Source organism: Oncorhynchus masou, chromosome 17 (genome assembly GCF_036934945.1).
Source record: "Oncorhynchus masou masou isolate Uvic2021 chromosome 17, UVic_Omas_1.1, whole genome shotgun sequence".
Classification (NCBI taxonomy): Eukaryota; Metazoa; Chordata; class Actinopteri; order Salmoniformes; family Salmonidae; genus Oncorhynchus; species Oncorhynchus masou.
Window position 1 is genome coordinate 37,313,401 of NC_088228.1, and position 15,586 is coordinate 37,328,986.

General features: G+C 44.1%; 1 protein-coding gene across 2 annotated transcripts in view; it reads right to left on the minus strand.

Moving 5' to 3' along the window:
* Positions 1–6,329: 6,329 nt before the first annotated feature.
* Positions 6,330–15,586, minus strand: part of LOC135558975 (protein-glutamine gamma-glutamyltransferase K-like) — a 39,393-nt gene continuing 30,136 nt past the window's right edge. Inside the window, exons 8-15 of one of the 2 annotated variants that reach the window (XM_064993245.1) lie at positions 14,997–15,135; positions 14,539–14,731; positions 14,208–14,361; positions 13,652–13,936; positions 13,206–13,366; positions 12,747–12,806; positions 12,269–12,405; positions 6,330–11,403 (exon numbers count right to left, since the gene is read on the minus strand). In XM_064993245.1, the coding sequence (XP_064849317.1) occupies positions 11,259–11,403; positions 12,269–12,405; positions 12,747–12,806; positions 13,206–13,366; positions 13,652–13,936; positions 14,208–14,361; positions 14,539–14,731; positions 14,997–15,135 (1,274 nt within the window). In that variant the 3' untranslated portion in view covers positions 6,330–11,258. The remainder of the gene's footprint in view (positions 11,404–12,268; positions 12,406–12,746; positions 12,807–13,205; positions 13,367–13,651; positions 13,937–14,207; positions 14,362–14,538; positions 14,732–14,996; positions 15,136–15,586) is intronic. The other variant, XM_064993246.1, reaches the window with a different exon arrangement.

Consider the following 15,586-nt stretch of genomic DNA (forward strand, 5'->3'; position numbering starts at 1 on the left):
GCAATCTGAGGTGCAGTTAACTCTGAGCTTATCCTCTGCAGCAGAGGTAAATCTGGGTCTTACTTTCCTATGGTGGTCCTCATGAGAGCCAGTTTCATCATAGCGCTTGATAGTTTTTACGACTGCGCTTGAAAAAACTTTCAAAGTTCTTGACATTTTCTGGAATTGACTGACCTTCATGTCTTTAAGTCATGATGGACTGTCATTTCATCTTTGCTTATTTGAGCTGTTCATACCATAATATGGACTTCGTCTTTTACCAAATAGGGCTATCGTCTGTATACCACCCCTACCTTGTCACAACACAACTGATTGGCTCAAAAACATTAACAAGGAAAGAAATTCCACAAATTAACTTCTAACAAGGCACACCTGTTAATTGAAATGCATTCCAGGTGACTACCTCATGAAGCTGGTTGAGAGAATGCCAAGAGTGTGCTTAGCTGTCATCAAGGCAAAGGGTGGCTACTTTGAAGAATCTAAAATCTAAAATATATTTGGGTTTCTTTAACACTTTTTGGGTACTACATTATTCCATATGTGCTATTTCATAGTTTTGGTGTCTTCACTATTATTCAAACATTTTGAAAATAGTAAAAAATTAAGAAAACACACCTATTCACTCTAGGGTTTAACTTTTGAGTGGTACTGTATACATTTTTGTTGCATGTTATTTTGGCATTAATTAATTTGTCACATGAGTTTGCAAACAATAAAAAAAGGTTTTAACATTGAGTTAATAAAGCCAAATAAAAACTTGTGCTCTTTATTGCTTCTTGAGTAAGGCAACTCCAAAATGCAGGTGTTCCAGCCTAGCTTAGTTTTTTTCTGTGGTAGTGGGGCAGCCAAGCTGAAAATACTGAACTTAGGGTTGGTATGTGCGATGAATGGCTCAGTGTTTTGTCACTAATGGGAACACTTACGTCACTGCCAAATCTACGGAGGGAGCTCCAAAATTCGAGATCCTTGGGTGCTGCCATAGAGTTATATTAGAAGTGCCCATCCAAGAAGTCTCGAGGTCATTGGCCACAGATAAAATGATGTCAAATCATGTTAGATCTACCATAGCTTTGATTGGACTAGTCAAGCAGTCATCATCATCAAGTCCACAATCTACAGGCAAGTCCTTTTCAATCATTTGTCATATGAAGAGAAATTATTGGACATAAACATTGGAAGTTGGAAATCAGAAATTCAACAATGAGTGGTTTGGAAGGAATCAGTGGCTAACAAAAAGCGTTGCAAAGCAATCTCTAGCCTACTACCAGTGGAGTGCGGGTGTGGTCCAAGTCTGGGTTTAAGGGTCTTTTTTCTAAGCTTAAAAGGATAAACATTCACATGCATCACCATGGGCCTGAAAAGGTTGAATACAGCACAAGTGAATGAGTTGTTTACGTCTTTGTTAATTTAACGTAAAACTGTTTTTATTCAATGTGGACGGGGTCCCTGTTTGAAAGGGGAAAATCTTTTGACGCACCGCCGGTGAGCACCTGAAATATTATGTCAGCTCTGAAATATTATGTCAGCTCTGAAATATTATGTCAGCTCCGAAATATTATGTCAGCTCCGAAATATTATGTCAGCTCCGAAATATTATGTCAGCTCTGAAATATTATGTCAGCTCCGAAATATTATGTCAGCTCCGAAATATTATGTCAGCTCCGAAATATTATGTCAGCTCGAGGACAGGGAAAAAGACAGCTGGCCATTTCAACACCGGGCAAAACGCAGGACAGAGGAGGTCAGCGCTGCAGCAGGGGTTGATTTGGATCAAATTAGTTCGTTTAAAGAGATGTGTTTGGGTTTTGCATTGTAGTGAGTTTTCTAGTGTCAAATGCTCAACAATATAGGCTAAGATAATGTTGGCGCAAGCGTGTACAGACTATAACGGAGCTATAACGGTTTGTTTAGGCTATTATTAGCCTGAACGGTTGAATACTTTGGCCGGCATTTATTAACAAAGCACATTTCGTTACCGAAGTTTTGTCAACACATTCACTGTAGTACTCGCATTGCTAAAATACTCGACCACTGCTACTCCAACTTCCGAGATGCTTACAAAGCCCTCCCCTGCCCTCCCTTCGGGAAATCTGATTACGACTCGATTTTGCTCCTCCCTTCCTATTGGCCGAAACTCAAACTGGAAGTACCCATGCTAAGGACTATTCAACTCTGGTCTAACCAATCAGAATCCACGCTTCACGATTGTTTTGATCACACGGACTGGGATATGTTCCGTGTACCCTCCGAGAACAATATAGACGAATATACTGATACGGTGACTGAGTTTATCAGGAAGTGTATAGGATATATTGTACCCACTGTGACTATTAACCAGAAACCATGGATAGATGGCAGTGTTTGTGGAAAACTGAAAGCGCAAACCATCTCATTTAACCATGGCAAGGTGACTGGGAATAAGGTCGAATACAAACAGTGTGGTTATTCCCTCCATAAGGCAATCAAACATGCAAAACGTCAGTATAGAGACAAAGTGGACTCGCAATTCAATGGCTTAGACACGAGACGTAAGTGGCAGGGTCTACAGGCAATCAGACTACAAAAGGAAAACCAGCCATGTTGCTGACACCGATGTCTTGCTTCTGGACAAGCTAAACACCTTCAATGGCCGCTTTGAGGATAACACAGTGCCACCGACGCAGGCCACTACAAAGGACTGTAGGCTCTCCTACTCCGTGGCCGACGTGAGTAAGACATTTTAAGTGTGTTAACCCTTGCAGGGCTGCCGGACCAAATGGCCTCCCTAGCCGCATACGCAGACCAGCTGGCTTGAGTGTTTACGAACATATTCAATCTCTCCCTATCCCAGTCTGTTGTCCCCACATGCTTCAAGATGTCCACCATTGTTCCTGTACCCAAGAAAGCAAAGGTAATTGAACTAAATGACTATCGTCCCGTAGCACTCACTCCTGTCATCATGAAGTGCTTTGAGAGACGAGTCTAGGATCATATCATCTCTACCTTACCTGACACCTTAGACCCAATTCAATTTGCTTACCTACCACTCCAACAGATCCACAGACGATGCAATTGCCATCGCACTGCACACTGCCCTATCCCATCTGGACAACAGGAATACTTATGTAAGAATGCTGTTCATTGACTATAGCTCAGCATTCAACACCATAGTACCCTCCACGCTCATCATTAAGCTAGACGTCCTGTGCAACTGGGTCCTGGACTTCCTGACGGGCCGCCCCCAGGTGGTGAAGGTTGGAAACAACACCTCCACTTTGCTGATCTTCAACACTGGGGCCCCACAAGGATGCGTGCTCAGTCCCCTCATGTACTTCCTGTTCACCCATGACTGCGTGGCTACGCACACCTCCAAATCAATCATCAGCAGGCCTGATTACCAACAATGACGAGACAGACTGCAGGGAGGAAGTGAGGGTCCTAGGAGTGTGTTGCCAGCAAAATAGGGCTTCCAGAGGCACCCTTCAGTCCGGAGCTTCCAGAGGCGCCGTTCAGTCCGGAGCTCTCTACGAGGGTCCCCAGTCCGGGGTCCGCAACGAGGGTCCCCAGTCCAGTGTCGGCGGTGAAGGTCTACGTCCCTCACCAGAGCATCCACTGTGGAGAAATGCCCACCCAGACCCTCCCCTATAGGTTCAGGTTTTGCGGCCGGAGTATGCACCTTTGGGGGGGAGGGGGGGTACTGTCACGCCCTGACCTTAGAGCTTTTTATGTCCCTATTTTGGTTTGGTCAGGGTGTGATTTGGGTGGGCATTCTATGTACTTTTTTCTATGTTTTTGAATTTCTTTGTTCTGGCTGGGTATGGTTCTCAATCAGGGACAGCTGTCTATCGTTGTCTCTGATTGGGACCCATACTTAGGTAGCTTTTCCTCACAGGGTTTTTGTGGGTAGTTATTTTCTGTTTTGTGTTTCTGCACATGACAGGACTGTTTCGGTTTTCGTTCATTCTCTTTGCTATTTTTGTTATTGAGTGTTCAGTTGAATTAAAAGTATGAACACTTACCACGCTGCGCTTTGGTCCACACCTTCTTCAACAGACAATCGTTACAGAAAGCTTCAAGTTCCTCGGCGTACACATCACTGACAAACTGAAATGGTCCACCCACACAGACAGTGTGGTGAAGGCGGCGCAATAGCACCACTTCAACTTCAGGAGGCTGAAGAAATTTGGCTTGGCACCTAAAACCCTCACAAACTTTTACAGATACACAATTGAGAGCAAAAGCATCATCGGGGGTAAACTACCTGCCCTCCAGGACTCCTAGAGCACTCACAGGAAGGCCAAAAACATCAAGTACCACCCAAGCCACTGCCTGTTCACCCCGCTCTCATCCACAAGGCATGGTCAGTACAGGTGCATCAAAGCTGGGACAGAGAGACTGAAAAACAGCTTCTATCTCAAGGCCATCAGACTGTAAAATAGCCATCATTGGCACATTAGAGAATGCTGCCCTATACATGGTTTGCTTTTTCCGTATTTTTTGTGTGAAATCTGACACCGGTTGCATTAAGGAGAGGTATATCTATATTTCCAAGTCTAACACTTGAATTTTCATCGACATTTATAGTATTTCTGCAAAATGATGTGGCTTTCTGCAATATCACTGGATGTTTTTGAAACTAGTGAACATAATGCGCCAATGTATACTGAGATTTCTTTTATATAAATATGGGATTAACAACAAGATAACCTTTAAAACGAGGAATTTAAATTATGGGATTTGAATTTGGCGCCCTGCACTTTCACTGGCTGTTGTCATATCAATCCCATTAACGGGATTGCAGCCATAAGAAGTTTTAAGCAAGTCAGCCATGTTTTTTTTTAAAGGCAGTAAATGAGGCTGAATGATGTCACGTTCGTCATAATGATCACTGAACAACTACAACTACTTTCGTCAGAATGAACACTGAACAAACAAACAAAATAACAAAACGAACCATGACGCTAATATGAGTAGTGCAGACAGGCAACTAAACATAGAACAAGAACCCACAAAAACAAAAGGGAAACTGGCAACCTAAATATGATCCCCAATCAGAGACAACGATAAACAGCTGCCTCTGATTGGGAACCATATCAGGCCACCATAGACATACATATACCTAGACCTACCAAACCCCTAGACATACAAAAACCCTAGACAATACAAAACTAGCATACCCACCCTTGTTACACCCTGACCTAACCAAAATATAAAGAAAATAGAGATATCTAAGGTCAGAACGTGACAAATGAACTGTTTTGCTGCCAGACAAGGCTCCGCTGATAGCCAGGTGTAGCAGTGGTAAGGATTCATTCCATGGTGCTGAAAATAAAACTGCTATTGGGACAGCTTTATGTAGGCATTAACAGTTTGTGGGCACCGTTTGTCACCGTTATAGTGCAATCAATGTATTGTTTAGTGTTGTGTAGTGGCTTTGCTGGCAGGCATAAAATAATGTTGGGGGGAGTTTGCCCCACCAAGATTTGCATGCTAACATCACCACTGTTCACAATGTATTTCTTGGATGGCCATAGTCTTGAAATAACCTAACTCATTTATTTTCGTTCCTTCTTAGGCTCCCTGTCAACATCATCAAACACATGGTTTCTATGTGTTTTGATGCCATTCCATTCACTCTGTTACAGCCCTTCTTATGAGCCATCCTGCCCTCAGCAGCCTCCACTGAATTATATGCATGAGGTTTTCCATTTCCTCAGGTTAAATTGTGCTAGACACACCTTTGCCTGAAGCTACACAATTTGCTTCAGGCAATAGATAGAATAGAATAGATAGAATAGATAATAACATGTTAATGAGGAAGCCAAGGGTGTATAAAGTTATAATTCTGTATTTTAAAATAAGTGAGCCAGGGAGGGACATTTTGGCTACTAGAGGTATGTACTTGCTACTCTGTTACATTGAACGACGTCATCTTTCTGATCTATTCACCCCATTTTGTCCTACAGGGAGTCATCATGCAAATAACTGAACTACAAAGTAACTTTCCAGTGTTTCCACCTTTCTATGAAATATGACCTGTAAATAATGACATTAAGAGTGAAATAGTTTTCCTTTCATGAAATAGTAATTAGGTATGTTAAAAAACAGCTTTTTTGAGTTGGAATGGTGTGGGTGCATATACAGGTCATTAAAAATATTTATGTGAGTAGACCGCTGATTGGCCAGTTCATCCTCCTCAGGATGACATGAGGAAATAGTAATACTTTTTTAAACGGTTTCTTTGTGTTTTTTTTTCCTTCCAATTAATGCTTTGACCACCAATACGAGTATAGGCTGAGTCGGCAACATTATTTGGTTATGAGTAAACAGAACATGAACTTTTAAAAGGGAGATTTTCACCGGCCAATTTAACAGGGAAAAATAACAAATACATTGACAATTGAAAAAAAAACATGTATATAGATGAATTAATACAATCTAAATGTAATGCGTTAAAATGTTTCCTTTCTTGTATTTTAACGTCCAAACACACAAACTATGAGAGCAGACCAAGGTCAACAAGGGCCATGGATACAACTGTAAACACTCAGGAGCTGACTGCTGTTTGGAACAGTGATTTCATAAGAGCACTTTAAGGCAAGGAAACACTATTAGCAAAATAAGATAATAATGTCTTCAATTCTTTCATATAAAAATAAGCAAACACATTGAGAAGGACTTCTTTAGGCATAAGCATCATAAAATCAAACTGAAGCGCTTCACCTTCATATAAACCATGTGCCGCTACATACAGCATATCCAACAATGCACAATGCATACATCTTGAATAATAACATCATTGGATACTCTTATGCTTATACAGTGTATTAATAAAATATTTGATGACAGAAACTTGACATCGTTTGTTTAGTACATTCTACTGAAAATGGGTGCATTAGATAACATTATTAACATTAGATCATGTATATCTAGATAATAAAATATACCACAGGATTCTTCATAAAGCATTTCAGTGGCCCTAACAATGACTCTGTTTCTTCTTCATGTGGACGACCCTAACAGTAATGGACAATCCATTTCAGAGCAAGGCACGCTGGTGAAAAGCTTGGACACCTACTCATTCAAGTTCTGTTATACTTTCCAGGTCTATACCCAAACAGGTTGAGCTTATATTTTTATAAACTTAATCTCTCCAGAAATAAGTCTCTCACTGTTGTCGCCTGTTATAGACCCCCCTCAGCTCTCAGCTGTGCCCTGGACACCGTATGTGAATTGATTGCCACCCATCTATCTTCAGAGTTCGTTCTGTTAGGTGACCTAAACTGGGATATGCTTAACACCCCAGCAGTACTACAATCCAAGATAGATGCCCTCAATCTCACACAAATTATCAAGGACCCCACCAGGTACAACCCTAAATCCTTAAACATGGGCACCCTCATGGATATTGTCCTGACCAACTTGCCCTACAAATATACCTCTGCTGTTTTCAATCAGGATCTCAGCTATCACTGCCTCATTGCCTGCATCCGCTATGGGTCCGCGATCAAACGACCACCCCTCATCACTGTCAAATGCTCTCTAAAACACTTCTGCGAGCAGGCCTTTTAATCGACCTGGCCCGGGTATCCTGGAAGGATATTGACCTCATCCCGTCAGTTGAGGATGCCTGGTCATTCTTTAAAAGTAATTTCCTCAACATCTTAAATAAGCATACCCCTTTCAAAAAATGTATAACTGAGAACAGATATAGCCCTTGGTTCACTCCAGACCTGACTGCCCTTGACCAGCAGAAAAACATCAAATAGTCCCCGCGATATGCAACTGTTCAGGGAAGTCAGGAACCAATGCAGGCAGTCAGTCAGGAAAGCAAAGGCCAGCTTTTTCAAACAGAAATTTGCATCCTGTAGCTCTAACTCCAAAACGTTTTGGGACACTGTAAAGTCCATGGAGAACAAGAGCACCTCCTCCCAACTGCCCACTGCACTGAGGCTAGGTAAAACAGTCACCACCGATAAATCCATGATAATCTAAAATTTCAATAGCATTTCTCTACGGCTGGCCATGCTTTCCTCCTGGCTACCCCAACCCCAGCCAACAGCTCCGCACCACCGCAGCTGCTTGCCAGAGCCTCCCCAGCTTCTCCTTCACCCAAATCCAGATAGCAGATGTTCTGAAAGAGCTGAAGAACCTGGACCTGTAGAAATCAGCTGGGCTAGACAATCTGGACCCTCTCTTTCTAAAATTATCCCCAACCCCTATTATTTGTCTGTTCAACCTCTCTTTCGTATCGTCCGAGATCCCTAAAGATTGGAAAGCTGCAACGGTCATACCCCTCGTGAAAGGGGGTGACACTCTAGACCCAAACTGTTAGAGACCTATATCCATCCTGCCCTGCCTTTCTACGGTCTTTGAAAGCCAAGTTAATAAACAGATCACTGACCATTTGGAATCCGACCGTACCTTCTCCGCTGTGCAATCTGGTTTCCGAGCTGGTCATGGGTGCACCTCAACCACGCTCAAGGTACTAAATGATATCATAACCACCATCGATAAAAGACAGTACTGTGCAGCCGTCTTCATCAACCTGGCCAAGGCTTTCAACTCTGTCTATCACCGTATTCTTATCGGCAGACTCAATAGCCTTGGTTTCTCAAATGACTGCCTCGCCTGGTTCACCAACTACTTCGCAGACAGAGTTCAGTCTCTGGCAGTCTCTATCGGGGTGCCACAGGGTTCAATTCTTGGGCCGACTCTTTTCTCTGTATATATCAACGATGTCGCTCTTGCTGCGGGTGATTCCTTGATCCACCTCTACGCAGACGACACCAATCTGTATACATCTGGACCTTCTTTGGACACTGTGTTAACTAACCTCCAAACGAGCTTAAATGCCATACAACACTCCTTCCGTGGCCTCCAACTGCTCTTAAACGCTAGTAAAACCAAATGCATGCTTTTCAACCATTCACTGCCCGCACCCGCCCGCTTGACTAGCATCACTAGTCTGGACGGTTCTGACCTAGAATATGTGGACAACTACAAATACCTAAGTGTGTGGCTAGACTGTAAATTCTCCTTCCAGACTCATATCAAACATCTCCAATCCAAAATCAAATCTAGAATCGGCTTTCTATTTCGCAACAAAGCCTCCTTCACTCACGCCGCCAAACTTACCCTAGTAAAACTGACTGTCCTACCAATCCTCGACTTCGGCGATGTCATCTACAAAATAGCTTCCAATACTCTACTCAGCAAACTGGATGCAGTCTATCACAGCGCCATCCGTTTTGTTACCAAAGCCCCTTATACCACCCACCACTGCGACCTGTATTCTCTAGTCGGCTAGCCCTCGCTACATATTCGTCGCCAGACCCACTGACTCCAGGTCAAGTCTATGCTAGGTAAAACTCCATCTTACCTCAGCTCACTGGTCACGATGACAACACCCACCCGTAGCACGCGCTCCAGCAGGTATATCTCACTGGTCATCCCCAAAGACAACACCTCTTTTGATCGCCTTTCCTTCCAATTCTCTGCTGCCAGTGACTGGAACGAATTGCAAAAAATCTGAGCAGCTAACCGATCGTTGCAGCTGCACATAGTCCATTTGTAAATAGCCCACCCAATCTACCTACCTCATCCCCATATTGTTTTTATTTACTTTTCTGCTCTTTCGCACACCAGTATCAATACTTGCACATCCTCATCTGCTCATCTATCACTCCAGTGTTAATCTGCTAAATTGCAGTTACTTTGCTACTATGGCCTATTTATTGCCTTACCTCCTCACGCCATTTTCACACACTGCATATAGACTTTCTTTTTTTTCTATTGTTGTCACATTGTTCATTGACTATAGCTCAGCATTCAATACCATTGTGTCCTCCACGCTCGTCACTAAGCTCAGGACCCTGGGACTGAACACCTCCCTGTGCAACTGGATCTTGGACTTCCTGATGGGCCGCTTGCAGGTGGTGAGGATAGGCAAACACATCCGACACGGTGACCGTCAACATGGGCCCCTCGCGTGCGTGCTTAGTCCCCTCTTGTACCTGTTCACCCACGACTGCGTGGCGGTGCATGACTGCAATACCATCATTAAGTTTGCTGATGACACGACGGTGGTTGGCCTGATCACCGACCATGATGAGACAGCCTATATGGAAGTCAGTGACCTGGCAGTGTGGTGCCAGGACAACAACCTCAACGTCAATGTCAGCAAGACAAAGAAGCTGATCGCGGACTACAGGAAAAGGTGGGCTGAGCACGCCCTCCATCCACATCGACATGGCTGCAGTGGACGGAGCCTAGAGCTTCAAGAATCTGTGTCCACATCACTAAGGCATTATCATGGTCCACACACACCAACACAGTCCTGAAGAAGGCACGGCAATGCCTCTTCCCCCTCTATTGCTAAAAAGATTATGCATGGGCCTTCAGATCCTCAAAAAGTTATATAGCTGCGCCATTGAGAGCATCTTGACTGGCTGCATCACCACTTGGTTTGGCAACTGCTTGGAATTTGACCGCAAGGCCCTACAGAGGGTAGTGCGTATGGCCCAGTACATCACTGGGGCCGAGCTTACCAGGCAATGTCAGAGAAAGGCCAGCCAGCCTCCCAAATAATAGAATGTTTGTTCTGATACCACACGGCAAGTGGTACCGATGCACCAAGTCTGGGACCAACAGGACTCTGAACAACTTCTACCCCCAAGCCATAAGACCGCAAAATAGTTTGTCCGAGTAGCTATTGGTTAACTATTTAACTATGTGCATTGACCCCTTTTGCACTAACTATTTTTATTCATCACTTAGGCTACTGCTGTTTATTATCTATCCTGTTGCCTAGTCACTTTATCCCTACCTATTTTATCTACCTCAATTACCTCCGACCCCAGCACATTGACTTGGCACCCCGTGTATATAGCCAGGTTATCGTTACTCCTTGTGTATTTATTCCTCGAATTCTTCTTCTTCTATTGATCCTTCTTCTCTCTCTGCATTGTTGGGAAGGGCCCGTCAGAGAGCATTTCACTGCTAGTCTACACCTGTTGTTTACGAAGCATGTGACAAATAAACTTGATTGATTTGGAAAAATATGACATGAGTATTAAAAACATTAACACGGGTAAAAACAATTTAGTGTACAACTTCATCCAACGATCAGGGTATTTCCATAATTACATGTCAGCATGAAAAAAAAATTATTACACTCAAATCATGGGAAAACTGAATAAAAGGCTTCCCATTCTCTTTTGGAGACTTGAATGAAACACCAGATAAGTGGACAGAAGAGAGCAGTTGAAGGCTCCCTCTCATTGGTCCTGGACAACGATGTCAGCAACCCCATGCACCTGTGTCAGCTGTTTACAGTCCAGAGCTGCTACCAGCTTCCTGTGTCCAGCCTGGGTGGGTATGAAGTGTTCTGTCCGAGTCACCGTAGAGTGGCTCCCAACATCACTTGAGAGAGGAGAGATACAAGAGTTATCACTTAAAGCAGGGATGAGCAACTGATGGGGGGCCTACAAAACCTCTGAACTCATCATGAGGGGCCGCAGTGGCTCAAGGGTCTGGGTAACAACATCCATACCCACACATGCAGTCAGCGCTCTAAGTGATACATTTTAGTGGCTCGCCCTCCCGACAGTTCATTTCCTGCAATTCTACACATTGTCACGGAGTGTAGAGAAAATGTTGCAGTTCTAAAGGAAGTTTGTTGCAATTCTACACATTTTGCCATGAGGCGGATAGAAGATTTAGCCATTTTAAAGCTCATTTCCTGCAATTCTACACATTCTGCCATAGGATAGAGAGAAATGTTTTCAGTTTTTAATATATCTGAGTGAGAGTGACTAACAAAATCAATGGGGGCCCCCCAGTTGTAGTAACCTTATAGTTACCATGACTACTACAAGTAGATAGCTGGCGTGACAGAAAATATGTATTTACCTCATTTGTTGGATATTTAACAATTATTTACTTTAACAAACAGTAAGGTACTTCTGTCCTACCAATGCTGTGTTGAAGAGATGGTTTCCACTCTAGCTTCCTGCAGTTAGTCTGCACATATGGTCAAGCAAACAGGTTTTTGCTAGAGATAGTTTGAGCTGACAATGACTTGGTGATTAAAAACCTAAAAACTGGCATTCTATAGACAAGATGTGGTGTGTGTGACCCGAGGTAGAGAGAGCCTGGAGTTTAGAACAATCCCTCATTGCCTCTTCCTGGCATCTGGGAAACTATGCCGTGTTGGAAGTAAAACAACATCCCGTGCAGATAACCAGGAGATGGACCAAGGAGGCTTATGGGAATGGTAGTGTCTTACCCCACAACCACCTCTTTGACCTCCTGCAGGCCCAGTCCCTCCACCCTGAGCACCACGCCCCTCAGTGTACGTGGCAGAGGGTTGGTGAACGTGATCTTGGCTGTCATCTTCTTACCTACCACCGCCTCCCCTACAGCCTGAGGAAACAAACACAATAACTATTTTCAGCGCTGCTGTTTATCTGTGCAGCGACATCTGTATGCAGTCTGTGCCATGGTCCTGAGGCAAGACATCAGTACTTCATTTCTGTGGCATTACATTTGTTTTGGGATACTATACTGAACAAAAATATAAACGCAACATGGAAAGTGTTGGTCCCATAATTTCACGAGCTGAAATAAAAGATCCCAGAAATGTTCCATATGCACAAAAAGCTTATTTCTCTCAATTGTTGTGTTTGGCAGTACGTCCAACCGGCCTCGACTGCAGGCCACGCGTAACCACGCCAGCCCAGGACCTCCACATCCGGCGTCCTCACCTGCAGGATCATCTGAGACCAGTTATCCGGCCAGCTGATGAAACTGAGGAGTATTTCTGTCTGTAATAAAGACCATTTGTGGGGAAAAACTCTCATTCTGATTAGCTGTCCTTGCTCCCCAGTGGGTGGGCCAGTTTACAAAGCGCCCCTGCGCAGTCTAATGAATTTATTTCAATTGACTGATTTTCTTAAATGAACTTGAACTCCGTAAAATCGTTGAAATTGTTGCATGTTGCGTTTTATATCTGTACAGTATATGTTAATAGTGACAGAGGGAAAAATGATTCCGATAGAATCACAACCAGTGTATTGTACACCATTGATTACAAAAAAAGTGTCTCTACACTGTTTGAAATTCAATTGTAAACGGCTTTTATTGACCATCGAATTTACAAAAGATGGAAAAGGTACATCCTGAATCCCAGTAACAGATTGTTTTCATGTTAAACTGTGTCTTACCTCAATGTTGAGGTCAGGTGTGCGTAGCCTGAAGCTGGTCTGAGTGGCCAGGACCTGTTGGGTCTCGCTGACCCGTCCAGACAGAGTCAGCATTAGAGCAGCCTGGTCCACCAGCTGGTCCTGGTAGCTATGGTAGGGCAGGACCCACTGCATGGCCTTCACTGAGGAGGAACAGAGAGAGATTACTGCACATTCTACAGGGACCATTTGAGAGGATGGAGGATGCACGTCGGAGAACATTTTTCATATTACGGTGACTGAGCTGAAATTTTGGCAGTGGGGCTAGCTGCTGGCTTCTGTTTGCTTGAGATTAAAGTTGCCCTTAACTCCAGATCTAGGATCAGATTACCCTACCCAAATCCTAACCTTAAGCATTAGGAGTATGACAAATATCTGACCCTGTAGCAGGGGTTAAGGACACCCTCCACCTCCAGTCACTTACTAACCTTCATTGGGCTTGAGCGCCACAGGCATCTTGTCCTTCTTGACGGTGCCCTTCAGCACCCCGGTGTAGTACATGACTGCCACCTGGATGTGTAGCGTGGTCTTGCGGGTCTGGGAGCTGAAATTGGTCATCACGATGGTCAGCTGGGCGTCAGCCCCCATACGAGGCCCCTCTCCCTCCAACTTCACCTCCAAGCTCACGTCCTCCGCCATGGATTTAGAGTACACGTCAGGCTTGGTGCCATAACGACTGGCTGTCTCCACGGCGATACGTTCCTCCTCTGATCCTGGTGGGGGGAGAGTGGTGAGAGAGGGAAGTGGGTGAGGAGAGAATATTCTGCTGGAAACTTTGGTGTGTAAATATCTATCCCCGATGTCTGCACAATTAATACATTAATAGTATGTTTAATGGTATGTTTCCTCAGAGCCTCAGATGTGAACTCTGATATCACTTTCTTTGTACAGGTAACCATCCGAACCTTAGTGTTTTTATGTGTGTGTATGGTTGCCAAGCTACCCTCTGACAGTGTGTTGAAGTGTATGATGACATGACTGTACCTTCGGTGTGTTTGTACAGGTGTGTGATGTCATCGCGTTTGTCAGAGCCCACAGCCTTGGTGCTGATGCAGTGGCCCACAGCCTTCTTTTCACATTGGATCTGAGTGAAGATACCATCCAGGTTCCTCTGCCAGTAGATCTTATCACTGTTCACCTGACCAGACACACACAGAGACAGACAGGAGAAGTAGGGAAAGTGTGCAATCTTTGATCAAACCTAGGTAGTTATCCAAGGTCAGTTTTGCCATTCCCTTTCTATTTGGAGATTTGGGATGGTTAGGCTGAAAAACTGATCCCAGATCTTCGACCATCTCCTTCCCATAGTGCTCACCTCAGCAAAGATGAAAGGTGTGTCGTATTTGAGGTAGACCTGGCCGGTGCGGATGGCGGTGACAGAAGCAGGGCCACAGCGGAAGGTCCCCTGGCTGGTCTCCTGCGGGGTGGCGTCTAATGCCTGCCAGCCGCCGTTACCAGGAGGAAGGTCTGGTCTGGCCATCCAACAGTCGTTCCATACATGGAAATTCCTACAGAGAGGAGGAGGGGGTTGAGATTACATACGTAGTTAGGATCAGGAGTTTGACCATAGACATCTATTTATATAACTAGAGCCTGGTGTTTTTCTTGATCCAGTCACATGATCAGGAAAATCTCCTGGGCCTTTTTATAGAGTATGATTTGTGTGGCAAGGCAATGGGTATTTAAAGTGGCACACTTTAAACTTGTGGCAGATTAGATGCATTTGATGTGACCAGGAAAACCGGGCCCTACTTAAAGTGGATGATAACTCACCAAACAGAGTCAGTGTTGAGTTCGTCGAACGGCTCCATTTTCTCGTCAAAATATATGTCTGTGGTGAGTGAGACATCCGTGTCGTGGGCCGACTGGAAGTTTGTTACACTACGGCACGGTATACCCAAGCACCTGAGCACTGAGAGATGGAGAGAAAATGAAAAGGAGGGGGAGGGAGAGCGAGGAGCACAAATGAGGCAAGGCATGAACAAAATTGACACGGATATGAAAAGCAAGCAAAAGGGAGAGATGGCACAGAGAGCAGGGGTGTAAAGTACTTAAACAGAGCCTTGTGTAGTCTTAACATTCTGTGTACTCCCCTTGTCCTAAGGGTCAAAAATGACCCGCCTTCACTAAACCCCTAACATAAAAGCAGTTTAATTTAATTTTAAATCCCAAATATATTTTGCATGAAGAAGCAACCTGTCATTCATCAAACATTGTGAATATCTGGGTTTTCCCTCTGCACAATGCAGAAAGACTGCATTTAATCAGTGGACACCACTCGTTTTTATTACAACACACCTGTCATAATGGTTTTCTTAACTAAAGCAGAGGTTTATTATTATTATTATTGTTAAAGGTACTGC